Here is a 26,114-nt window from a genome sequence, read left to right as displayed (position 1 = left end):
GTGACACATCCTCGAAGCCATCCAGGGTGTTGATTCGTCGTTTACAAAACTTGAATGAGAGTACATGCCAATGCTGCCCGCACAGCCGTGAAAAGCAAGCTGACAACATGACAGTTACTCGCATATGATCACATTACGTTTAGGCCGGTGAGTATGTCACGTGATGTGCTCATTGATTCAATTCATAACCTGCCTAGCTATATAACATGACTTCGCATAACATAAAGTGCCTTCTTCTAACAGTAGATTATGTGCAACCAAGAAAGCTTTGCCCCTATTATGGCCTTTTCTTATTTACCTCCTCGGCTTGCTATAGTAAGTTATTAAGCTAAGCCTGGTAGCTTAGGTCTCCGACCTCATTGAGGAAGTCCTACTCTATCCTTATCTTCAGCAGGCTGTTATGTAGGATGTAGTCGAGCTGTTACAGCTCAGACTTCTCTCTCTATAACTAATGACAATAATCTTTTGTTACGACCCAACAGATGATTATGTAGACCCTGCGCCTTATTACTGTGCCTAACGATTGATTGGCTTTTCACAGAACTTGAGCTCCACCGAACGCTACATAGGTACACTTGTAACTTCTGGAAAATACACGATTGGTTGATGCCAAACCCAGAGTACAAGACTTGTGAACATATAAGACAATTATCGGAGTATACGGAATGTTAAACATACTACGTAGTATCGAACTATAACTTCTCGGTCAACTGCACCACTTCATACTCATACTTTCAATGTTTAATTCAAACCCCTCGGAAGGCCATACAACACATATATCACACATATTGTTACGACCCTAATCCTTACGTCACGTGTACTCCACAAAATCCCTTTGCAAGGCGTCAGCCCCAAGGATATCTACCTACCCTACACCAACCAATACTACACACTCATCATATTGGAACGACAGATGTAGGAACGCAGCGTTCTAGGAACGACTCGTCCCAGAGACTCCTCATTCCTCACATAGTTATTTTAAGCATATATACTTTCGCTTAGCACTAGCTATTATAGTTAGTTCACCAGCTATCAATAAGACTTCTTTACCTGAATACGCCTAACCCGCTTTACTTACTATTAAGAGACGCAATACTTCGCAACTGCTCAGTGATAACGCCCTACGTACCTGCCAATATAAACCTAGTACGGACTAGTTTATCCCTTGGAAACTTAACCCGTCACACATATAGACTTGAAACCTACTTAGGCGACAGTTGCAATTCAGCTCTTACCTGAGAATCCTCAGATACCTATCACAGAGTGTCATGAATACCGAAGCCATTGTAGGCATCGTGGCCCTGACCGTAGCCATTCCTCCGACTGTTTACACTCTCTACAAGTGGTACGACCGAGGCAAACGAAAAGCTTCCTGCAAGTATTCCTTTACACAATTTGTTTTCTTTTTTCTTTCCACCCTTTCCAGTTACTAATTTCTCACTTAGTGGTGGAAACTGGCAATACGGTTGACTACGGTGGAGCATACAGGCCCGAGTCACAAACATTCATCTTTATATCTGAACGTCATGTCACTTTTGGACTAAGAGTATGAAAGAAGAGACAACATTATTAGTTCTACAGAGTTATGAGCATATAACACCTCATTTGACTTTTTATATCATATCCAACTTGGCCAGCCTTTGCCTATTTTCATTCAGTTTCAAAGACCACAGTATCATCTGAGACTCCTTCACGAAATTGATCGTAAAGCTCTCGGTGGCATCAGAATCATTGCTTGTTTTCCATACCACTCTACATATATAAGATCCTAAAACCAGTCAAAATGAGAATAGAAGTGAGATGTGATGGAGGGAGCGTACCAGAATCTGACCCAGTAATAATATCAGTTATATTATGCAAGAAAATTCGCCCCTTGAGTAGCAATTTTGTGCGTTGAAGTACGGGACCAGTCTTTTTCTTCCTAGAAAAGAAGCCTGTTCGTGAAGGCGTGTCGGGTTTTACTTCTTTGCACATGATGAATATGCGCTGGAAAAGATATCCACGGTACTATCCCCGTTTCAGCAAAAAAGATCATTCATGATCGAACGGAGATACTTACAGGCTTTGTGTTATTGTTCTTCGTGATGCTGATAAAGTCAAAGAGAGTCAAGTCGCCAAACGCTGCGAGTACGTGACCCTTCCAATCGTCCATACAAAGATTCAAATCTTTCACAATCTCCCGATTCGCTTCATCCTTGACAGCGTCGCCTATTCTTGCGGCTGCTTGATGGAGAGATCCCTTGGACATGAGGATATCTTTTGTTTGCTCGGTGTTTGTCTTTTCTTGGATATCGAGGTACTGCAATGTGTTAGCTTATGTATGAAAAGCTTCACGGCATCCTGTCTTACCTCTAGAAATGATTCATATCTCGGCACTTGTTGACCTAGAAGGGGTATAATCTTCAGACACTGTGTGAATAAAGTAATCGATCGTTCATCGTCCTTGAACCGGTCTTGATCAAGCCATGAACGTATCTTGGCCCTGGCTAGCGCCTCATTGGCGACAAACAATGCCTCCGGTTCGATTTGCTCAAAGTATAATCCAAACGCTGGATGCCACCTATTATCTTCTCGTAGTACGAAAAGATTCCGCTCCATTCTTATCAACATCATAATGTGGAGTTCGACCAGTCTCTCGACTTGTCCGAAAACAACGACCCCTCCATCACGAGGGATGACTTCATGTTCTAGCTGACTCCTGATATTCGCAAGTTCCGTCATTTGACGAACTAGGTGGCGCTGCTCTGAGAGAAACTCATTTACAACCTCTGTTGAGTCGTGTAGTTCAAATCGATTGTAACCTGCAAAGCTGTCGCTGTTGCTCACGATCCCAGCAGCTGTCAACCTTTTGATAAGCAAAGATACGACAGATATAACCTTTTGACAAATCAGCCATGTTTTGAGGCAGAGCGTACAAATCAACATACCTTGGAGAATTGATGATGACTAGTTCCTGTGATGTCTGAAACCGTAAATAGGCTGCTTGTCTCCATTTCAAGAATTTCGCGACAGTATTGTACAAACGAGGCTATGGCGGCTTTCCTAGAAGATAGAGCAGCACTGTAGTTGTATCGGGTTAACGGAATGGGGAAATGGATACTCTTATCTTCCCCAATATTTATTCGTGGATCCAAAGCTTTGAGTAAAATGATGAGAGGGTAGCCGTGGCGTAAAACAGACCAAAGAGTATTAAATGTGTCTTCTTGACCGTCGCATGCATCAAAATATTCATCCATCTCTGGAAGTTGACGCATTTTGTATATAATATCTAGACACTCAACCAGCAATGGTCTCTCGATCGTGGGTTCAGGTTCTTTAGCAACAACAACCGTGTCGTTTCCAAAGTCGTAGTGCTCAGGGTTGGTGAGATCCTCCTGGTATACCGGCAGTGCAATGACTGCCATGATGGAAATGTCACCGAGGCTTAGGCCTGAGAATACCGACCAGGAGTTGGATCGTGCAATTGAGCTCCGAAATGAAAAGTCCATGGTATCACGCTGCGCACGGCGATATGCACGCGAAGCCTCTAGATCATCTTCAAAATCGAATTTTGACACGCCAATGGTTGAATCAGTTTCTGCAATAGACGGGTGTGATTGTTCAGATGCGATTCCTTGTGAGGTATCCTCAACAAGCGTCAAGAAACTCATTCGTCTTGACGCAATTGTGGCGGTATCCATGGATTCTTCTAAATTCATCAATCGACGGGATAATGACTGATTGCTTTCAAGAAGAAGATTGATATTGGCTGAGAGCTGCTCGTGGTGCTGAGTGGCAGATCTATCAGAGTCACTGTAAGGATAAGTTAGCAAGGCTAGATGAGATGAGATGAGCGAATTTAGTGAGTCAAACCTTTTTAAAATCATCAAGACAAGGGTCATTGAGCTTTTGAAGCCCTGTAACCTGGTGAGAAGTGCAGTCAAAGTGCCCTCTTTGCGCACCCATCGCAACCGTGTTCGCATTGGAATCCCATCATCCTCATTTTTGGGCGAGAGCGACCGCAGCTCATCCTGGAGATCAGAGAAAAGCAGGACCCCATCAGTGAGGACGGTGATGACTTGGTTGACCCCAATCAAAGTGGCATTTCGGGAATGAGCAGAAGACAGGCTGCTAGTCACGTTCTGTAGCCCATTGAGAATAATCTCGATGCTTTGCACCTCCGAGTAGACATGAGCGGCGATTGGAGGCGTCTCTCTGGCGGCAGACACATATGGTCTGAGAAATTTGCCAGCCTCGACGGTGATGGAGATGAGACCAGCGATTGAAGCAGCGACACTGAGAGGATCAGCCATTATTGATTGAAGATGGGAGGATGAAAACTGGCGATAACAAGACAAGAGGCAGCTGAAGCTGAGCTTGAGCCTGATGATTGAGGCTGTGCTGACAGTACGATCGGGTGGTCAACCCTTGTCCCCGTAATTCAGCCGGCTTTAACCTGTTGTAGTAGAACTTCAGCAATTCCTCATATTGAACCACAGACGACTTTCTAGCAACGGCTCTGTCTCTTGTATCAAACCCCGTCCTACGGTTTTCCTTGACTTCCTTGGATTCGGCCGCTCGTATCTTGGGCCACTCCACTTCGACAAGCGAGCCATGGTTGTAGGGTGGTCAGATGAGGCAGCCATATTTCACAACCCTGTCTGTTGGTTGTTGGTGCATGCAGTTGGCTCGATGATTTGATTCCTTGCAATGTCATGGCGATAGTTTACAATTAATAACGGATCGGATTATCCGCTCCTCCTCAAACTCTATAAAACAAACCCCGCTGAGTTTGGTAGGCACCAGCTTTCTCTGTTATCTTCCTTTCTCAATCCTGCCTTACTCCTCAAACATGCCCTCAATGTTCACGCAAAGGACCATGGTTATTGTACTGATCCTTTTTCTTATAGTGTTTCTCTATGACACTTATGGACCAGAAACAGACTATTCCGACCTCGATATCGAGCTAGACCAAGATATGCTGATCGCAAGTCGCGAAAATTGTATCTGTGATGACGAACCCATAGATGGTTTTGGAAAAACCTATTTCCCTCGATCCAACTTTGTTGGCTCTTCTGGCGGCATGATAACAGGATGGCCCGCTAGAGGCGGTTATTACCACCTCAAATGTTCGCTCGCAGAACTCGACTACCTCGGCCTCGATCGGTTCAATCCCACGAATAGAACAGGAGACGCCAAAGAAGAAGAGGCCTGGTGTGCTAGACTACGTCAATTGGGTGCAAAATGGTATCCCAATATATATTATGATCTTGCAGAAGGGGGAGATGGCATAGAGATACCGCGTTTATATCTTGGCTGGCCTGCTGATGGAGGTGGTGTCTGGGCTCTACAGTCAACAAAGTTCAATGCAAATCTCCGCGGACTGGGCAGGATCAATAACGCTTTTACGATGGAGGAACGGTGGTGGAAAATAAAAGAGTATGGTGGCACATTCTATGCTGACCCGAAAGATTGCCCCTATCTTGATCTTGATGGCTCCAAGGAACCTGACAGTAAGGAAATTGATTGCAATCCCCTGTATGGTTAGGTCCTCTCTATTTCTTGCTTTCGGTAGTTGTCATAGCTTCGTACTTCAAGACCACACCGTATAATGTCTTGATGGCATACAATGAAGAATTCTTTCTAACATCAAGAATCGGTATCTAGAACCAGGTGTTGGTATCCGTCAGCCTTTTTTTGATATTTCTTGCTGGTTCTGTAGTCATCGCTGCACCTTGACCGCCACTCCGATCAAGGTCATGTTTGAGGACGATATCGTCAACCAAGAAACTAGTCTCTAAACACAAAGCTACTAAAGGCACAGTGATGATAAAAATAATCCTGAAACCCTGCATCCTTGCTTTCAAGATCGCACTCACATACTGTTCAGTCTGTGGATCCTCAATTGACCATGTACCATCGAGAACACTGCCTCGGAGCCAGTTTGGAATGGCATTGTCAGTCTGTAAAGCTTTGTCTAGAACAGCGTAGTGTACAGCTGTGGAGACTGCTATTCCGATGACTCCGCCCAATGAGCGGAAGACATTTCGGGTTCCCGTTGCCACGGCACGGTCTTCGTCTGCCGAGTTGGCTTGAAGAGCAACAAGTCCTAGACACGTTTTGGTCAGTATCTTGAACGTAAAGAAGAAGATGGTTGAATCAATATATCACTCACCTGGTTGGTGAACCCATCCAATTCCTGCTCCTTCGACAGCCAGGACTACAACGTAGAGTGCGATATGCGTATTTCGATTGAAGAGAAGTTTGAGACCAGCGCCAAGAGTCCAAACTGTGAATCCAGCTCGGAGAATAGGCATATACCTAAGAAATAATGAGCATGTCCATCCGTCATAGCGACTGGAGTAGTACTTACCTGGCATATCTAGCCATCAGAAGCCCCGAAGCGGCGCCAGCTATTCCTTGGGCAAGCAAGAATGGCACAATTAACGTGGCGCTTTTCAATGGCGTGAAACCACAAACAGTCTGGTAGTATAGCGGAATGAAGTATTGAGTTGACTGCCATGCGAAATCGTGAAAGAAGCCTGTGAGGATGAGTACTGATGGAGACCTCTGTTTGAAGAGTCGTAAAGGAATGATCGGAATCTTAGCAAAAAAGGCTTCTATGATGATGAACACAAGAAGCATAACGATTCCAATTGTCAGCATGGAGATGGTCTTGACGTTCTTCCATGCCCACATGCTTCCTCCTGAGCTGATGGACATCTGCATATATGGTTAGAATACTGTCATTGTTCGCGTATGGAGCATACTTGCCACGGTCAATACAATTCCAGAGATGGAAGCCAGCACACCCCACCAGTCTATCTTTCCGACCTTTTCTTTTAGACTTCCCGACACGGGCTTCAGTGGTAGGAGAAATAAGAGCAAAACGAAGCACACAGCACCCATGATGGCGGGGACCCAGAATGCCCACCTCCATCCATCAGTAGTCATCTGAATCAGCCCTGCCGCAACGAATGGGCCAGACGCAGCTCCAGTGCCGATAGTAAGGCTGATGAAGCCTTGATACTTGCCTCTCGATCTCAGACTGACCAAATCGCTCACAATGGTAGCGACTGAGGAGCTTATTCCGCCGCCACCTATACCGCTAATAGTACGGCATACGTACAACCAGACGGGGGTGCGAGCAAAACCGCACAAAACACCGCCGGAGACAATACAGCCCATTGAGAATAGCAACACAGGTTTTCTTCCGGTGATGTCTGAGGTTCTACCATAGAGCGGTTGAAACGAGAGCTGACCTAACAGGTACGATGTTCCAACCCAAGTAACTGTCGGACCGGCATCAAGAGCTTCGGAAATTGTCGGTAATGAAGTCGCAACAGAGTTCATATCTAGGTAAGATATCAAGTAGCAGAGACAAAGACAGAGATAGGCCAGTAAGAGTCGAAAGAATGGTAGGCGTTGAGACTGGTCTTCGAGTTCGGCTTCGGCAGAGTCTTGTTCTATATCTGGCTGAGTTGGTTGTTTCAAAGACTCCCCATTATGAGTCTTCTTCTCTTCCGAAGTAGTAACACCATGCTGGGTCTGATCTGGCACGGATCTGATTTCGTCCATTTTCTTTGGTGTGTGAACATTCCAAGTTTCCGTAGGTGGGAGTTGGAAAAGAAGGAACAACAGTCTGTTGGTACCAACAAACATGTCTTGCCAAGTAACATGAATCCATAAGCAAAGTCTCGGCACGCTTAATTCCTATTATGAACGGGAATAACGGCATCTCAATTGATTAAGTATCGAATGAGCGAGGCTGGAAGATTGTTTTTACGATGATGCCAAGCATGCTGTTGGTAAGACCCCTCACGAGACAGACACAAACTACCTAACTGACATCAAGCAAAGCATTTTGGATTGTAATATTCATGTGAATGTTTGAGTCATTAATACTCTCCACCTTGTCTTATGAGCTGTGTTGATTGATGCTTTATACAATAGCCTATCTTTGACAATGGAAAGATGATGGGATATTCAATGATCGACGTTGCTGATGCACGTTAAATAATTCAATAGTCATCAAATATAGCCTAAAGCCACTCAATTGTGAAGAATAAATTGAAATCAAGTCGTCAACTTATTGTCTAGTTAATTCGCCAGCATCTTGTTGTTCTTTCGTATGGGCTATATTTAGAATGTTCCTATATTTTAGGACCTTTAAACCCCTGCAAGTAGGCAAGGGTCAGGTCTGGCGAGGGACTGGGGTGGTTAAAAATGCAGTGAAGAAGGGTCAATCAGGCCCTGCAGGCTCTGCTCAAGGTCAGCATTCGTCTGGGTTACATTGGAATACCATAACTGTTCTGAAATTCTCATTTTCAGAGCCATGGTTGGGGTTAAATTTGCAGTGCAGAAATGCTGATTACTGTTACAGGATACTGAAACAAGATCCATTGGATGGAAGTGGCATGTGACGTGAAAGCCGTCCTAACCTGGAGTGTGTTAAAATTGCAGTGAACGTAGGCCAAGTGAGGCAGTGCAAAACTACTCCACTTACAGATACTGTCCCACTTATAAAGCAGCGCAAAACATCGCGAATATTCAAGATCTAGTTAGGTCTAGGTTAAGTAGGCTGTTTAACATTATGAGTCTCGCCTTTGATACCTTAATAGCTGAGTTACTATGTAGAGGGCAGTTATTAATAGGTAAGATGGGTACATAATACGGCTATCCTCTACCTGAAGTTGTGTTGAAATTGCAGTAAAAATACCAAGGTGGACTTCCGATTGTTAAATACCATACCTCTATAGGAGTAACATTTTGCGTCATACTGCGGCCTGTGAAGGGTTAAAATTGCAGTGAAGAGTGCGCACTTGCATATACGATAGAGTAAAAGCCTCAACTGCTACTAGCATCTCTATCCATTTTGGCTTTTAACACTTCGGTGCTCGTGAAAACATCGCTATGGTGTTTTAATCATAGACCTTTGAACATGAACTATGAGACCACTAACCAAATTACAAGTCTACAAAACTTGTAAAGATATGTTAAGAGGCTGCTTTGAGCTTGTTGTGATAGTTACCAGTAAAGTCTAGCTCAACAGCTGTTCGGCGCCCTATCATGACTCTCGTTGATGAGAACTTGACGCCCGTATTTCTATTTAAAGAGTATACATTTATGAGTCAAACTGGCATATGACAGTCAGACCGCCTGGGAGGGCATGAAAAATTGCAGTGAAGGAGCTTTAATTACGCGACGATGGCTTCAATGACAATAACCTCGGCCAAGCACTAAAACACGCTCACATTCCAGACAATTCAAATATTCACAAATGTCAAGGGTCCTTCGAGAACATTTGTTCGGATCAGGCAAGGTGCTCTTCCCACCTGATCGCCAGGAACAAAGCCATTGTCTCATTCCATTGCCACTAGCCTCAAATTCATCGCCGCAAATGGCATCAGCAATAGCCTCTTTTCGATTAACACCTCCATAGTTCAGAATATTCGCCATGGACCATAGCTTTCCAGAACTATGGCCCGAGTCTACAAGGCACAGTCGGCAGGTTGGAATGCTATCAACACATTCCTGGCCGATATACCCGAAAGTTTAACGGCGCATCGGCCTCCCCTTCCAGACGCCCAACGAGCAGGAATTTCAATGGGCCAAGACGATGGTGAAAAGTTTACAATGGCCGATTGAAATCTGGAGTTTGTGATTGTCGCGGTGGCTGTTGATGGCTTTGAGGGTATATAGACTCGTGCTTCCAGTCGCGACAAATCCCTAGGGAGCGGTCTTGGTGTGTTTATCATTCATTTTATCCATTCACTCATTTTTCTAAATGCACTTCGTGACAATGAAGCTGCTTACACTCATTCTCTCGGCCCTGGTCGGCCGAGTGGTTGGTCTGGCTTCTACAGATACCATCACCTGGGGAGGCGACAACTCGCGAACAGGATACCAAACGTGAGTAAAAAAGACCAGGTATCAATGATGCATTAATGCTGATTGAGACACTAAAGCAACCATAACATGGACCCTGCCATCGTAGGCAGCCCTCAATTCGACATCGTCTTCAAAACCGCGCTTCCTGGCCGCTACATCAACGCCGCCGAGCAAATATTTTCTCAACCACTCGTTTACACTCCTTCAAACGACACCAAGCAATTCGTCTACCTTGCAACCACGCAAAACAACATTTACAAACTCGACGCCAAAACGGGCGTTATCATCGCGTCACGAAACATCGGCATTCCTTTCCTTACAGCGGATCTGGATGGCTGTGTCGATGTTAACCCGACCGTCGGCGTCACTGCGACGGGTGTCATTGACCCCGATACGGATACCTGGTACATCACCTCCAAGACGTACGTCGACCAGAACTATGGCCCAAAGCCACAAGGGAGGCCGGCCGGTCGGTATAAGATTCACGCTATCAACGTCAACGATCTTTCCGAACAGCCCAACTTCCCTGTCGATCTCGAGGGCACCATTGCACGAAACAATCCCGAGCGCATGTTCACCGGCGGCATTCACCACCAGCGACCAGGTCTTCTCCATACCGGACAATTCGTCTACGCAGGCTTCGCTTCGCATTGTGTGCAGTACAATTTCACCGGCTGGATCATGGGCTGGGACAAGACCAGCGGCAAGATTGTTGAGCGCTGGGCTTCCGAAGGCATGGGTGTCAGTAACAACATCTCTGGGGCTGGTATCTGGCAATCCGGAGGCGGCCTTGCTTCTGATAACGCGGGATCAATGTTCTTCGCTACCGGAAACGGATACGCTTCACAGCTGTCGACCATCCCTGTCAATGGATTCACTCCTCCTACCGCGATGGAACAAGCCGCCGTTCACATGTCCATCAACTCTGACGGTACGCTCTCGGTAGTTGACTTTTTCATGCCTTTCGAAAAACAGGAACTCGATGGTGCGGATAAAGATCTTGGAACGAGTCCGCTTGAACTTTTGCCGAGTCAATTCTCATGTGGCAACATCAAGAGAATGGGCATCGTCACTGGAAAGTCTGGAAAGACGTACTGGCTGAACCTCGATGACTTGGGTGGTTATCGCAATGGACCCAACTCCAAAGATCGAGTCATTCAGACCTTCCAGAATGAGAATTCTGTCTACGCAGGTGCTGGCGTGTATCCTCTGGAAGGCGGTTACATCTACATCAATGGTACCTCAATCCCAATCCTCTCTATCAATTCAAGCTAATATGTCTAGTCATCCAATATCCCACCCATGTCTTCAAGTTCTCTTGTCTCAACGGCGTTCCCTACTTCACCAAAGTCGCTGACAGTCCCACGAACAACGCTTACATCCTCGGTGTCAGCCATGGAACTACCACATCCCTCAACGGACAGGAAGGCACAGGTCTTCTTTGGGTCTCTGATGTTCAAAACACCAATTTCAAGATCTACGATGCTGTCCCTCAGAATGGATACCTCAACGTCATCCGAAACTTCACAATCGTCGGCATCACAAAGTTCAGCAGGCCAGTGTTTGGCGATGGCATGGCGTATATCGGTACCACAGTTGGCTACCTCTACGGTCTTGGCTCGACTAACAAGTACCCTCTTAACTGTACTTCTTCAGTTGACTTTGGAACAGCCAACTTCCAGAATGCTACAAGTCCTCAGACAATCAATTGTACCGCGCTGTTCGATCTCTCTGTTACCAACATTAGTCTTGGCGACGCGACGAATTACAACATCACCAAGACGCCCAGTCTGCCATTGTCCATGTCAGCAGGAGATCAGCTTCAATTCTCGGCGCAGTTCTCTCCCCAGGGTGTTGGTCGCTTGGGCGGAATGGTCAATATCATGACTTCGGGTGTTTCAGACGCGTCTTACAGCAAGTCTACCAAAGTCCGACTTACAGGTATTGGCACAAGTTCGAACGCTTTGTTGGATGTCAGCCCCAAGTCTGTTGTTTTTACCGGTCTCGTCAGTGGTTCTCAATCTACTACACAGACTATCCTCATTGGTAACGACGGTAGTCAGAACCTAACGGTCACTTCGGTCATGTACACAAATACTTCCTCATCTGGTCCCTTCACTACCTGGACAGGCACTGGTAACCTGACAGTTGGCCAATTCACACTTTCTGGGATTCCCAACTCCGTTAGTGGTGGCGGCGATAGTGCTATAACTGTCCTCCCCAACACCGCCACGTCTGGCAACTTCACTGCTTGGGTCAAGTTCGTTACCACTGGCGGTAATGCCACAGTCTCGTTGTCAGCAGCAGCGGGTGATCCACCTACAGCACTTCTCGAGTTTCAGACACCAGATAGAAGCGGCTGGGTCAAGTACGACCCCAACACTCCCTTCACCTTTGGCAACGTGACAGAGAACACATCAAAGTCACTGCTCTTTCGAATCAGCAACAAGGCTTCTGCTGGTGGTGTCAAGCTTGGACTCACTGTATCGAAGCCTCCATTTGGTGTTCCTGGTATCGTCCGATCAGCCAACCAGATTGATATGGCCGAGGGTACTCTGATTGCACCTGGTCAGAGTCAAACAGCTACTATTACCTGCAATGTCCCCAAGAGTCAGTGGAATGTCCCGTCGTACAATGGCACCGCACAATGGACCATCAACACCAACGATCCGACGTGGAGTTTCGAGAAGCGCGCAGTTCAATTCTTTTGCAATGCCGTCGCCGAACAAGCCGCTCCTCTCCTTCCCAGCGGCCAGGGCCAATACCAATATGTGGGTTGCTTCAAGGAGAACAACCCAAGCCGTCAGCTGTCCAGTCTTCTCTATGCTAATAGCTCCAACACGAACGAGATGTGCATCAACACTTGCGGCGAAGAAGGTCTGACATTCTGCGGCACGCAATACCGTAGTGAATGCTGGGCTGGAAACAAGATCCCCACCCAAAAGGTCGACGACGCGAACTGCAACTTCGACTGTGCGGGTAGCCTGAACCAGTACTGCGGTGGTAACGGTGTTGACGGAAGCGGTGCCTACATCAGTCTCTTCGCTGATACGCTTCAGTGGGATGGAAGCTTATCTGGTGGTTCAACTAGTGGCGGCAGCGGAAGTAGCGGCGGAAGTGGTGGCACAAACACACCGCAGGGACCCTTCGTGAATCCCGGTGTTGATGGATACACCAGCATCGGATGCTACACTGAGGCAACTTCAGGCAGAGCACTCCCCAACGGACGAGGCATAGACTCACCTACCGTGGCAGAATGTGTCGATGCCTGCAGCAGTGGGAACTTTGTCTACGCTGGAGTTGAGTACGGTGGCGAGTGCTATTGTGGTAACACCTTTTCCGATGGCTCCGTGCCAGCCCCCATCGCCGACTGTGGCATGCTTTGCAATGGCAACTCGAGCGAGTATTGTGGTGGTCCCAACCGTCTTAACGTGTATCAGGTCAATTCGGCTTACAGTGCTTCGCTGCCAACTTCGTCGTCTACGTCTTCCTCGAGCAGCAGTACCTCCTCCTCGACATCATCGTCGTCAAGTACTTCGTTGTCAACCTCCACCTCGACTTCGACCTCGACTTCTAGTACTTCTAGCTCCATAAGCACAAGCTCTACATCCAGTAGTACTTCGACTACCAGCACTTCTACTTCAAGCACCACGACTTCAAGCACCACGACTTCAAGTAGCACTAAAACGAGTAGTACCACCACAAGCTCTACTTCGTCTTCTTCATCAACTTCTACCAGCACTTCCTTGAGTACCTCGAGTAGCTCAAGCAGCTTGACTGGTAATGTCGCCGGTGGTGCAAACGCCGCTTCTACTTCCACGTCTACCAGTACCACGAAGACCTCCACTTCCACAACGAGTAGCAGTTTGACCAGCAGTTCGATTTCTAGCAGCTCAAGCACTACCTCTCAATCCACGACCTCGACGACCTCAAGCACCAGCACGACGAGTACATCGACGACTAGTTCCAGCACATCCAGCTCTAGTTCAAGTAGTTCATCGACATGGACAACCTTTTCTACTGCCTCTTCTGTCAGTAGCCGATCAACGACTTCCACAACGAGTTCTACTACGTCTGTGGCAGTTCCCTCCAGCGCAGGTGCTTCGAGTATTGTATCATCTAGCACATCATCGTCCGTGACTAGTCGCACAACGTCTGCTGGCACGTCCTTGGTTGTACCATTAACCCAAGTTGCCGGCCTGTCGAGTGTTTCATCATCTGGGTCCTCACTGGTCGCACCTTCAGTTAATTCCCAGGCAACTGCCCCATCGGCACCTTCATCTGCCGGTTCTTTGGTGGTTGCCCCTTCAAGCTCTATCGGAGGCGTGTCAATTCCTTCGTCTGCTGCCACATCGTTGAGTCTCCCATCAGTCAGTTCTCAAATTGGAGGATCATCAATTGCCTCTTCTGCTGGTGCCTCATCCGTCGCCTCCTCGTTGAGCTCTCAGGTTGTAGTCGCACCGGGTATCTCATCTGCCTTTACTCTGGCTGGAACTTCCCGCACGACGTCTACCACATCTTCGACCGCGACCTCGACAACGTCGTCGACTTCAACCACAACCTCCCGCACCTCAACGAGTACCACCAGCTCAACCACATCCTCCGTCAACCCTGTCGCTACAGGCCCTTCCATCTCCGACAAAATAGGTACATGGTCATTCCAAGGATGCTGGGCAGAACCCCTCTTCCTCATCCGTGCGCTCAGCTCCAAGACCACCTCAAGCAACGACATGGACCTTGATGCTTGCGCCGCCTTTTGTACAGGCTATACGTACTTCGGTGCCGAAAACGGTCGTGATTGTTATTGTGGAAATTTCCTTAACCTCGGAAGCTACCAAGCTCTCAATCAAAAGGACTGCTCCGCTACTTGCGCAGGCGACAAGACACAGTATTGCGGTGGAACGCAAAGACTACAACTTTACAAAGCTGGCAAACCCACGACTGGAAACAAGAACTTTCAAAGTTACGCCTGCGCATCTGAGCCGCTCATAGGCCGTCTACTTACCGACCTCGTCCTTTCGGACTCCAGAGCTATGACAGTCGATACGTGTCTCGACAAGTGCGGCAACTACAAGTACGCTGGTGTTGAGAATGGACGTGATTGCTATTGCGGTAACTCTGTTAATTGGCAGGGTCTTATCGGACAGGGTAAGAATGTTTCCATGACGGATTGCAATATTAGCTGTCCTGGTAACAACCTTGCTTATTGCGGTGGGTTGTTGAAGATGAATTTGTACATCAATAACTCTACTGCGAACGCGTTTTTGAGTAGGCATAGGAGAAGACATGCGAAGGGGCTACTGTAGATATAATTTCTTAAGGATGGAGTTACATGTTTAGATTTATTTACTTAGAGACTGTCGTTAAATAAGCCTTAGGGGGGTTACTAGGAAAATTGGCCGCTGGAAGTATAAGAGACGAAATCAGTAGATCAGCTTATGCTACTTAGACTATGGTCTTTACGCTATTTCTTCTTGTAACCTAAGACTTAGGAGGTCAACGTTTCTGCTACTACGTCTCTCTGAGGGGGTTAAAAATGCAGTGAATGATTATGTGGCGCGGTCGAATCGCACTTTTCAACACAGATCGTTATTCATTTTACAAGTAATATCTGCCTTTGCCTTTATTCTTGTGAAACATTTGGCCTAAAGACATCAGGTAAATGCGAGATTCAGCTCCTCTGCCTTTACTGCGTCTCTCACTCCCTCGAGTTCCTCAATCCTATTTAAGTGTTGATAGTAGAACGGATACTCTCTTTCCAAGTCAATGTCCACCTCATGTGCCCAACGTGCAAAGACATAGACATTGAAATCAACAACTGTGAGATGCTTTCCAACAGCAAACTGATGTTCTCTGTAACCATCGTCGATCCTCTTGAACGACTCATGTATAATATTCTTCCCCTTGGCACGAATTCCACCATGAGCTGATAAATCATCACTAAACCTTCCTGGTCGTAGCCAAGCTCCATACCCAAGACCATGCAGGGTGCCTGATAGAAACACCAACCACTCCATAACCTTGGCGTTCTGGAATGACGTAATTCCCATGAGATTCTCTTTCGGGATCAGAGACGATATGTAGCTTAAAATAGCTGGCATCTCAGTGATGATTTCGTTGTCAACGGCCAAGGCGGGGACATAGCCTCTTGGATGTATGGCGCGGTATTCAGCGTTGGTGAAACTCCCGTCTGCGGCTTCGTAACCATTCGGACCTGGCTTAAGACGGATTGTCGTGAATGGGATTTTATAGTGAAGAAGAATGGCGTGAGAAATGAGAGAGCATGAGCCATTTGTTCGATAGAGTGTCAGTTTCGGCATGATGGTGGTAGAGCCCATGGCTATAGATCCAAGCATGAGGATATGTCGTGGTTATTTCCGATATTGTATTATTTACTGATTCTAGATTTTGTGTGGTTTTTATATACCTAATAGCGTCTTGTGGAGACTCCGTCTCGCACTTATTCAACGTCATGACTGCGCCCTTCGGGCTGATATTAAGTCGAGCTGACAAATGTTGATCAAAGGATTCTAAAGGACACTTGGCATCTTCCACAATAATAAGTCCAATCAAAAGACAAAAACTAGCAAAATGAATTGAATAATCTCGATACAAATTCCCGTGCTAAACTGCGGTTGACCTTAACCCATGAATAACTATTTTATTCTCATTCCCTTTACTGAATGTGAGCCTTGAGAAGCTCCTTGATCTGCTCATCAGTGACACCCTTAACGCCCAGCAGATCATTATCAAGCTTCTCATATTTAGGAAGACTCTTTACATCAAAGAGACTTCGATACAAGTAGGCTCCCAAGGTAGGCCAGTCATAAATTCCCTTAGCGACATTGGCATCGGACTGCGCAGTAATATCGTCAATCTTGGCATGCTTAACCTTGAACTCCTTCTCGGGACTAGCTTCCTTAGCAAGCTGGAGAAGCTTTTTCTGCGTGAGAACCGTGTCCTGGACATAAACGATACGGTCCTGCGTCTCCTGGGGATGGGCCAAGACACCGACTACAGCATCGCCAACGCTAGCGAGAGTGGTGGTGCTAAACTCGACATCGCCTTCATCCCAAAGGGTAATCTCAGGCTGGGAGAAGTCGAGGAGGAAGTTGTGCTTGATGCCCCAGTCAAGGAAGGCACCGTTATATACAAATGTGTAGCTGATCTTGCCTTGCTTTGCAAGCTCAATAAGTTTATCCTCAATGGCAACCTTTGTACCAAAGACAGGAAGTTTCCTCACGCTGGGGACAACAAGGTTTGATCCGAACTCTGAGGGGATGAAACGCTTTACACCAGCGGCAATGGCGGCGTCGATGAGAAGGGTTTGACTGGGAATGGCAAGGCTGCCGGCTGTCGACACAACAGCATCTTGGCCTTGGAGGGCGGCGGTGAGATAGTCAAGAGAGTCGTAGTCAACTTGGATGACTTTTGTGCCAGAGGGGAAAGTGCTCTTTGAGTCCTTGCGGGTGAGGACTGTGAGGTTGAACTGGGATGAGTTGACGAGGGCTTTGAAGACAGCTGAGCCGAGATCACCGGCAGCACCAGCAATAGCGATGTTCTTGAGAGCAGACATTTTGATATTGTTAAGTTGTGTTAGTGTTAAAATTGAAGTTGGTGTTTAAGTTGATAGTGATAATCGTTGCTTGTTTATCAAGTAGATGGTGGTGTGATGAATTGGATTGTCTTCGATGGTGTTGTGATATATATACTTGACTTCACATGGTTACATTATTAATGATGTGCTTCCGCGGAAGCATTAGGTGATTACGAAGTTTAATCATACCATTGATCGTGACAAAGACACCATCAATGGACATGGCGTATCGATATGCATAACAGCCCACTTGGTTGAGACACATTATTCACAAGCTTTGCATTACATGAGCATTCCACTCAATTTCAGCCACTTCAGCTTTGGGGAAAGTGGCGGTGCGTGGCACATATAGACAGAACGGGATAAAGACGGGATAGCCGAGTGGGATAATGTCACCTAACAAGCTTTGAAACCTTATTTCTCTTTTTGACACTTGCTACTATAGGCCTAGTTCGCTCTTTCCATTGCCTGAGAGAGAATTTCCCTAACTCTCTGTCGACCTCTTTCACGGCTGTATCCTTTATTCCCAGGTAATAGGTTCAATGGTTCCACATACCTGAGAGAACCGGCAGGCTTGGATATGGCATCGAATATTGACAACATGCCGGGGAGTTTACCTACATCTTGTGATCTGTAAATGTAAGATTTGTTATCACTTTGACGGGCAAAGTCAATAATGTTGGCCGCAAGTCCTACAGCAGCAGCAGTAGACACTACGAATGTATAGTCAGTAGACATGAAGCTTCTTCGACTTGATCCGTTACTCACTTGATGTTCCACTCATTGGCTCACTCTTCTGATCTGGATGCTGAAACCCCTCGCCCAGGACAGCAAAGTTAGGCGTATCACTTCGCGGTTCAGGGTTGAAGGTTGAGCTCTGATTTCCCACGTTGGTCGAGTATATACACATAGTTGTGAGGTTGTGTCGTGCTGGGAACGCGACTGTGCCAGTGTTTTGCCAATTTGCCGCTGCCGCAACGACGAGTGTGCCAGCAGCCTTGGCTTTGGTTACGGCTTCATCCAACTCTTTGGAGTAGTCTCGAAATCCAGCAGAGATACTGATGATATCGACGGAGTTGCTGATGGCCCAATCGATTGCCTGGGAGAATTTTTGGTTAGTACCTAGCCGAAGAGTTGGTGAGTACTTGTACAAACCTTGGCCATTCGGATCGGTCCCTCGCTGTCATTCGAGTGATCCTCCTGAAAGATCCTAGCAATGGAGAATTTTGCTTCTTCATACATGTCCCCAATAATCTTGGCGCAGCAAGTCCCATGCCATGAATTGTTCCCTGTCTCATGACAGAAGTCCTTGTACACAATGTCGTTTTGAGTCATGTAACGGCGCTTCACTGTATCATTCAAACCCGAGTCAATGACTGCAATCTTGACTTTTTCATAACGATCATTCCTGTCTGGCTTCATTACTCTAAATAGCTTGTCAAGATCGTCTAGCCAGTCGTTGGCTGTACGTTCGTGCCCACTGTTAGGAAGTGTAAGCTTTTTATATCGTCAATTCCCTACTTGCTAGTTGGATAGCAGATATTGGCATATACTTACCTTTTCACGAAAGTCGCTCGTTTTGTCGGCTTGACAATACTTTGCCCAGTGAGCGTCTCCCAGTCTGTTTGGGAACTGTATGGTTGGCCATTCGCATCATGATCGCAAACCCAGATCGTAGATTGTAGTAAATCCAGCGTTTCGACGTTAGCCACTGTGTTGTTGACTATTTATCTGTTAACAATGCTTCCTATCCATAAATCACTACAATAGATGTCATACAGTCGAAGCAGACGCAACGCCTGGTATTGTTATGAGTTAAGACTGCACGGTGGGCATACTTTGAATCACCCAAGTCTCGTGACAATATACTGAACGATATTCGATCTTCCGCTCTGTTACTGGTAGTAGCCTGTAATTCCCTTTTTCTATCAGTTCTGTTGTATTGATGTTTAACTCCTTTCTAACATACTGGCAATATATGATCTTTTCATCGCAAAAAGGGCCACGCATGGACTTCTCGAACAATTTCATTTGGGCGATCTTTAAATAGCCAGCAAAGCATTCCGCTACTACGATTGATGTTATCAAGAGCTCTATGAAGTACAATATTAAACTCACCTTCGCGCTCATCAAAGCCAAAATGAATATCGCAGTTTTCTCTTTCTTCGCCATGCTTGTGATATTCAACCAGAGCCACATCTGATAATGTCACAAAGAGCCTACCAAGCGGATTCGTTTCGTGAGATATTTGCGTCTGGGTAGTAACTGAGACGAGCGAAATTAGCAAACGTCCACAGAAACAGTTCCGAATTTGAATTACCATAAATACTCTTTTCATCCGTACGAGTTATAGAGTTCCATAATATAATGTGGAAATATCTCTCAGGAAACGGATGGCTTGATGCTGGACTGTCCGGAGATTGGTGTGTAGGAAAGTCGGTAAATATGTTGTAGTGCTTCAACTTAACATTTGAATGGGTGTAAATGTTAATAGAGCGCTTAATCCCTGCCGATTCATACACAAGAGTGCGTATTTTAGACGAAGGGAACGACCAGTCACTTCATTGCGGATTAGTCATTGTCCAAGTATCAACAAGGTGTCTGTGGTCTATAGCAAGACCGATGGTCGCGCTACAGTGATACTCACTTTTGGAAACTCTCCAAACACCCCGAACTCATCGCCATGGGTGGCATGATGCCAGGCGTATCCTTAATGGTCATGTAAGCTATTCCGAGTTCATCTGCCAGGCGTTGGATACGACTATGATCTAAGAACTGTCAGCTGCTGAATGTACAAAAGAGGTAGAAGGTTATTTCTACAGAGAAGTGGAACATTTAACAGTCTCACTACTACTGGCTTGTTCGATTTCCACGCCAAGATGCCCCATTGTCGCAAGCTGTCCAGCCTGATCTCTTCTATGACCAGACCTTTCACAGGGACTTAATAACTCGTCAGTTCAATATTCCTGTGTAGATATGGCTATATGGTTTAATTACTTACATTGATAGTGAAGATGGGATTTATGTGGTGCGTCGTCGCAATAACACTGAAATCGGACACTCCTCCTTATCTGTTTTGATGTGTCACAGACACGAGCCCGTGGACAAATAACTTTGATGTTGAAAGTTGGATTGGATAGTTCTGCCACCGTAAGTTCTTCGTGATCTGTAGTGGGACGCTCAATAGACGGAAAAATTTGGTTTGCAGCATCCAGTACATTTTGCGCCAGCGCATCGAGGGCCCTTTTCTTAACCTCAGACTGGCTGGTCGCAGATTGATTTTCCCTGATTTCCATGATTGACATTGCTGCAGGGTGCTGTGGCTCTTTCTCATAACCGTGATGGAAATCCACCACTGTTTGCTCGTTCTGTCGGGTGTTGATTGTTTTTCTCGCACCTTGTCGCAACAAAGGTCATACCGCCGAAATATAAAGCGTTTTCAGTCTGAGCGGCTGCATGCCAAGCTCGGCTTTGCTGATCATAATTGGACAGGATGAGACCCGAGGCTCTCTCTGAGCCAACAGTTATCAATATCAGTATGGAGTAGTGGGGAGTTGAAATCTGACATGCATATACGGGGTAGAATAAGCGGCAGGCTGTGTATTAAATGGTCGATGCAGGGGCAGGATCTGCAGCCGAGTGGTGAGGCAGATTGGTGACCGGCCGAGTAAAAGATGAATTGTCCCCCGGCGAAAACCAATGATCAGAATAAGTTCCATCGGTTATCTAGTTTTCTCCGTCCATGAGCCAACTCTGACACGGTCAACATCTTCGCTGAAGTCTATTTTCCAAGCACCATACGCAAGGCAGTTTCAATTCTACCATGTCTAGTCGTCATGTCCCTACCAAACGCCTTCATTCCGGCGTGATATTCTCAGCCCCGGACGTGTCGCAGCGTTTCCCTCCCGATGAAATCAGTTTATTTCCCGAATACCAAAAGCCCAATAATATTCGAAGGAGGACTCCCGCTACCAGAGGTGTGGACGCTGTCGATGATATTTCCCCTCCCAGCTGTCCTATACCGGAACACCAAGGGTCTTTTGCCATGTTCTCCACCTTCATAGGCGATTCAAGCTATATGACATCTTCCAATTCTGGACATAGGGCGGACTTCGTGTCCCCAAAAGAGGTCAAAGCTACTGTGTGTCTCCCTATACTCAGGGTTGCCTCAACTACCATGATTGAGGGAACATTGGCCCATACAACACTCATACAGAGCTTCCATAACCCTTCGCAAGCTACCATCGAGGAGGCACGACACACATTCCCGTTGTACGATGGCGCCGTTGTTACAGACTTCGAATGTACAATTGGCGATGAGCGCCGTCTCCGAGGAGTCGTCAAGTCAAAGGAACAAGCTCGCCAAGAGTACAAGAAAGCAGTACAGGAGCAGGTCAAGGTAGCTGCACTTCTCGAAGAGCAAACACCGGAAATTTTTAAAACATCTCTTGGCAACATCCCTCCTCAAACAACAGTCGAGATTAAAATCGTTTATATTCAAGAGCTCAAGGTAGTCATGATGAAAGGCGAATCGACTGAAGGAGTGGTATTTATTGTTCCAACATCTATCGCACCACGCTATGGCAAGTCCCAGGCAGCATCAGAAATTGCTTGTGATGGGCTGGATATCAAGATTAAGGTTTTGAACGACGGCAAAGTCAACCCTGATGGGTGCCAGGAAGAATCAGGTCATTTGGTGTACTATGATGGGCCGCAGGTGATGGAAGCTCCGCCAAGTGGCAATGGAGAGCAGCCCCTCAGGGAATATTATTCCTGGGAACACCATTCCGAGCAAGCCAAAATGAACAAAGACTTTGTATTTGTCATTCAAATGCAAAAGGGTCATGAAATGCAGTCTCAGGCTATTTTGTGTCCGCCTGATGATGCGGGCATGGCTGCCATGATGGTGAGCATCAGGCCAAGTGATTTATTCCGGAATGCTATTATTCCTCAGTCATTCTCGGGAGAAATACTATTTCTGCTTGATCAGTCAGGGTCGATGCGCGGAGGATGTGGAAGCGGATTTAACGGGTTGAGGAAGATCGATGTGCTACGGGAAGCAATGTTGTTAGTCATCTCAGGTCTTCCCAAGACGTGTTCATTCAACATCATCTCTTGGGGTTCAGAAACAAGGGCAATATGGGAACAGTCCAGGAAACACTCACCGGATAACATCAACGAAGCCAGGGATTATATCTCCCAAATCGATTCAAACTTGGGCGGCACAGACCTTCTCCGGGCGTTCAAATCTACAGTTCAACGCCGGCGAGACGAAAGCAACCCAACACAGATCGTCGTTCTTACAGATGGACAATTGAATGCGGATAAACCCATGGAATTTGTCTGGAAGACACGCCAAGTACTACTGAACAAAATCCGATTCTTTGCGCTAGGTATTGGCCGCAATGTACCTCATCGTCTGATCGAGGGTATTGCAGAATTGGGAGGTGGTTCGGGCGAAATTATCGATACTACGCAAAACTCAAGATGGCACAGCCGGCTGAATCGACTTCTCAAGTCTGCATTAGAGCCGGACAGCTGGGATTGCAATATTGATATCGGTCATGGGTTTGAACAAAATAGCCTGATAGACGTTGGGTTTAACAGTGATATCCGGGATACACAACAGGTTCCATACTTCCAGGCCCCCCATACCATCGTCACTCTTCACCCATTTAAGTTTACCTCAGTTTTCTTCCTGATAAAGATTGAGGATCGTGACATTCTACCCAAGGAGGTCACTATTACCACCACAACAAAGGGAGCGAAGAAGAAGACATATAGGCTCCCGGTAAAAGAGGTACCGGCTGGAAATAGAGTAATACATCGGCTGGCAGCCAAGGCTCTGCTGGTGGATCTGGAGGGTGCAGTCAAGCGAGAGTCCTCCAGCTCGGCCCTCGTTGCCGAAAATGGCCAAACTATCGGTACGAGGTACTCTGTCACCAGCAAGTGGACAAGCTTTGTGGCTGTCGCACAGAACGAGCAAGAAGCTACTACAGAGAGTAGTATAGTGGAACACTACAAAGCCATGTACGACGGAGTCGATTTCAACGAACTTCTTATCGCTGCAAAGCTGGACAGCGATAATGATTCTGTTACAGACGATGATTCTGATAACGCTGTGCATAATGATACGAAGTATGGCTCTGTTTCAGGCTCCTCGATTCCTGAGCCCCCGAAACTCCCCGTGCTTAGAACTACGAGCAGTCTTGGTTCACGAAGACCAACAATCGTTGACGAAGGACCTTCGCCAATACCGTTGGTTGTCAAATCCGGGGATTTTAAACGACGTAGTGGATACATAAATAAAGGCAGAAGAGCAAAAGCCAAACACCAGGTGGTTAAAATTCCTGTACAAAGATCACACTCTCCACAAATGGCAACAGGCCGTGAAATAATGCTTACACGCTATTCATCAACTTCAGCACGCTATCCAGCAGCAGCAAATTGCCGGCCAGTATCAGCATACTCTCAAACAGTATTAGCACACCATTCACCAATATCAGTACGTCGGGATTCTGCCTACAGAAGAAAATGCAGTGAAAACAATGTTGCGTCGCCATCTCCAAAATCCATTGATCCTCTCAACTGGGAAGTTGCTGTTGAGCACCAGAATGGACAAGGCTTATTCGAGCTACCTGAGTCGACGAAGGGGCTACTATGTCTTCACTTCTGTGCTGACACGGCACTCGTCTCTGTCGAAAAGCTTAGAAACATTTTGCACAGTCAAGGAAAAGAGCAAGAGGTGTCTAATGCAGTGCTTGTAGACACGATCATGGTTATCCTGTGCTATCAGACACATCTGGCTCTCGAGGAAGACATCTGGGATCTTATGATGGAAAGGGCACGAGATGCCGTTACAGAAGCTATAGGGCAAGAAATTCTGGAGGTTTTGGAGGAGACACTGGCTGGAGCTATGATGCACCAACACTACACAACCGTGACTGGGGTAAACGGTAATCAAGATGGAGGGTCTATTGGCGGGGAAACATGTCCCGTCTGTGATGTCCGATGGCAAAGTTTGCGAACGTTCTTTTGTCCTTTTGACCATGATCTTGACGCGACTCATGTTTCCAAGACATGGGCAGAGTCTTGGGAGCATCAGAAAGAGACTGGACATATGGTTTGTCCCAAGGAATCTACTGAGGTGTGAGACGCCAAATCTATAGTCATTGGTATATGGCGATGCTGTAGTGGCCTTTAGATAAACTGTTCGTCCAGCACGATAGCCTCGTCCAGCTCATTGTCATCAATAATATGAAACTCGCCCATTCCTTCACCTTGCAGAGCACTCTCAACATCTGCATCACCCTCCTTGTCGTCAAATGTTGCTCGCCTGGTATATGCGGCAACAGACCAATCCCTCACCAAAAGCCCCTTGTGCACTTTGGCAAGTCGAATAGCCCAGATAAAATCCCTCGTGTAATTCCCAGAAGCGCTTTTTGAAGTAGCCCGCTTGATATTTGTAGTAGCTGTTAAACTAGCAAGACCAAAAGCGTCCCTACTATAGCATTAGCCGACGTTGTCTAGCCATTTTTGAAGGCAGCACTTACAGTTGTGGGCCAACGTCAACAACTAAAGCGTTTTCTTCTCTCATTTCTCTTATCCCTGTGCGGGCAACCTTGATGCCTGTAACCATGAACATGGACCAGAATGGTTTGCCTTTCACATAGGCTTTCAGCTCTTTCTGATCTAGACAATCTTCGATATAACTCGCTGTTGGCTGGACGGTATACGTGTCAAGTCGATCATATGACTCATGGTTTTCAACAGTTTGCATAAAGGCAGTTTGCAGGCTTGCCTTGACGGTTATTCCAGCGGTAGCAAGTACGGGTATACCAGCAGCAAGGGTAATTCCCGGTGCGTTTGTTGTGCTGTCATTCCATGAAAAATTGAGAACGGTGTTTCGATGAACTATCATCCGGCGAGGAAAGGGCAGAATGGAGCCACGGTTCAACGGAAAGTCGAGGTTTTTAAGGCCTGAAACATAGTGGCCTAGGCATATAGTCGATTCCAAATCATCTCCGTCGCCGAGAAGGATAGTATCTTCTGGAGGAGGGTAATGATCGGTTTGACGCAGCTTGAACCAGACTTTTTCCATATTATTTGTTGGAGAGAAGAGATGGAAATGGTTTGTATGTAGGAACCGAATTTAGAATGGGGCCATGTCATCTCTGTTTGGAGGCCTGCCATGCAGTGTACCCCGGCCAGTAGTGTGATGGAGCATCGAGATAACACGTTAAACTGTACAGTCTTGAGAAACTGGTGTTGACTCTTAGTTGTGCTCTTTGAGAAGAATAATTCAGAGACTTTGACCCTTTTACATCCATAGTCTATGTACTTAGTCTGTGATTTCGATATGCAAGTTTCACTTCAAACTATACCCCCATTCCATTTCATCAGGCCTGCCACTCCACCTCGCTTAGTTACTCCCACTCTTGAAAAGAGAGAAAATCCCACTCGATTTCAGCCACTTCAACATTGGAGGAATGTGGCTGCGTGTGGCACAGACAAAGCGGGATATTGAGACGGGGTAGCCGAGTGGGATAACAGGCCATGTCATGTCCTCGCTCACTAGAAATATCCCCTTTTGAAACCTTGTTCCTTGAATCGAGAGTCTCTATTGGTTAAAGTCTCTACCCCAACG

General features: G+C 46.5%; 9 protein-coding genes across 9 annotated transcripts; 3 read left to right on the top strand and 6 right to left on the bottom strand.

Moving 5' to 3' along the window:
* Positions 1-3,846: 3,846 nt before the first annotated feature.
* On the bottom strand, positions 3,847-4,292 carry FGSG_10438 (uncharacterized protein; the record flags this gene model as incomplete). The annotated part of the gene is made up of 2 exons (XM_011321112.1): positions 3,847-3,903; positions 3,942-4,292. 2 exons carry the CDS (start codon positions 4,290-4,292, stop codon positions 3,847-3,849), a joined length of 408 nt encoding a protein of 135 aa, XP_011319414.1.
* A 539-nt stretch (positions 4,293-4,831) lies between these two features.
* FGSG_10437 (uncharacterized protein) lies at positions 4,832-5,527 on the top strand (the record flags this gene model as incomplete). Its single annotated transcript, XM_011321111.1, has 1 exon — positions 4,832-5,527. One exon carries the CDS (start codon positions 4,832-4,834, stop codon positions 5,525-5,527), a length of 696 nt encoding a protein of 231 aa, XP_011319413.1.
* Positions 5,528-5,701: 174 nt separating this feature from the next.
* FGSG_10436 (uncharacterized protein) lies at positions 5,702-7,641 on the bottom strand (the record flags this gene model as incomplete). The annotated part of the gene is made up of 6 exons (XM_011321110.1): positions 5,702-5,776; positions 5,859-6,088; positions 6,155-6,300; positions 6,353-6,702; positions 6,766-7,087; positions 7,139-7,641. The coding sequence occupies 6 exons, from the start codon at positions 7,639-7,641 to the stop codon at positions 5,702-5,704; spliced, it is 1,626 nt and encodes a 541-aa protein (XP_011319412.1).
* A 2,140-nt stretch (positions 7,642-9,781) lies between these two features.
* Positions 9,782-15,176, top strand: FGSG_10435 (uncharacterized protein; the record flags this gene model as incomplete). Its single annotated transcript, XM_011321109.1, has 3 exons — positions 9,782-9,891; positions 9,948-11,107; positions 11,155-15,176. 3 exons carry the CDS (start codon positions 9,782-9,784, stop codon positions 15,174-15,176), a joined length of 5,292 nt encoding a protein of 1,763 aa, XP_011319411.1.
* A 348-nt stretch (positions 15,177-15,524) lies between these two features.
* FGSG_10434 (uncharacterized protein) lies at positions 15,525-16,190 on the bottom strand (the record flags this gene model as incomplete). The annotated part of the gene is made up of 1 exon (XM_011321108.1): positions 15,525-16,190. The coding sequence occupies one exon, from the start codon at positions 16,188-16,190 to the stop codon at positions 15,525-15,527; it is 666 nt and encodes a 221-aa protein (XP_011319410.1).
* Positions 16,191-16,546: 356 nt separating this feature from the next.
* On the bottom strand, positions 16,547-17,446 carry FGSG_10433 (uncharacterized protein; the record flags this gene model as incomplete). Its single annotated transcript, XM_011321107.1, has 1 exon — positions 16,547-17,446. One exon carries the CDS (start codon positions 17,444-17,446, stop codon positions 16,547-16,549), a length of 900 nt encoding a protein of 299 aa, XP_011319409.1.
* A 638-nt stretch (positions 17,447-18,084) lies between these two features.
* Positions 18,085-18,889, bottom strand: FGSG_10432 (uncharacterized protein; the record flags this gene model as incomplete). Its single annotated transcript, XM_011321106.1, has 3 exons — positions 18,085-18,098; positions 18,236-18,566; positions 18,623-18,889. The coding sequence occupies 3 exons, from the start codon at positions 18,887-18,889 to the stop codon at positions 18,085-18,087; spliced, it is 612 nt and encodes a 203-aa protein (XP_011319408.1).
* A 2,401-nt stretch (positions 18,890-21,290) lies between these two features.
* Positions 21,291-24,234, top strand: FGSG_10431 (uncharacterized protein; the record flags this gene model as incomplete). The annotated part of the gene is made up of 3 exons (XM_011321105.1): positions 21,291-23,725; positions 23,893-23,972; positions 24,194-24,234. 3 exons carry the CDS (start codon positions 21,291-21,293, stop codon positions 24,232-24,234), a joined length of 2,556 nt encoding a protein of 851 aa, XP_011319407.1.
* Positions 24,235-24,618: 384 nt separating this feature from the next.
* FGSG_10430 (uncharacterized protein) lies at positions 24,619-25,382 on the bottom strand. Its single transcript, XM_011321104.1, has 2 exons — positions 25,021-25,382; positions 24,619-24,968 (listed from the first exon to the last, which is right to left on the bottom strand). Exons 1-2 carry the CDS (start codon positions 25,104-25,106, stop codon positions 24,668-24,670), a joined length of 387 nt encoding a protein of 128 aa, XP_011319406.1. The 5' UTR covers positions 25,107-25,382; the 3' UTR covers positions 24,619-24,667.
* Between the last annotated feature and the right edge of the window lie 732 nt (positions 25,383-26,114).

The sequence above is a fragment of the Fusarium graminearum genome, chromosome 1, assembly GCF_000240135.3.
Source record: "Fusarium graminearum PH-1 chromosome 1, whole genome shotgun sequence".
NCBI lineage: Eukaryota > Fungi > Ascomycota > Sordariomycetes > Hypocreales > Nectriaceae > Fusarium > Fusarium graminearum.
This window is presented reverse-complemented; position numbering and strand designations above follow the sequence as displayed.

Bases quoted from the DNA above. Each gene is read 5' to 3' on its own strand.
- FGSG_10430 (XM_011321104.1), bottom strand. From the start codon at position 25,106: ATGGTTACAGGCATCAAGGTTGCCCGCACAGGGATAAGAGAAATGAGA. The intron at 24,969-25,020 runs GTAAGTGCTGCC...ATGCTATAGTAG, and splicing joins GTTGACGTTGGCCCACAACT to GGACGCTTTTGGTCTTGCTA.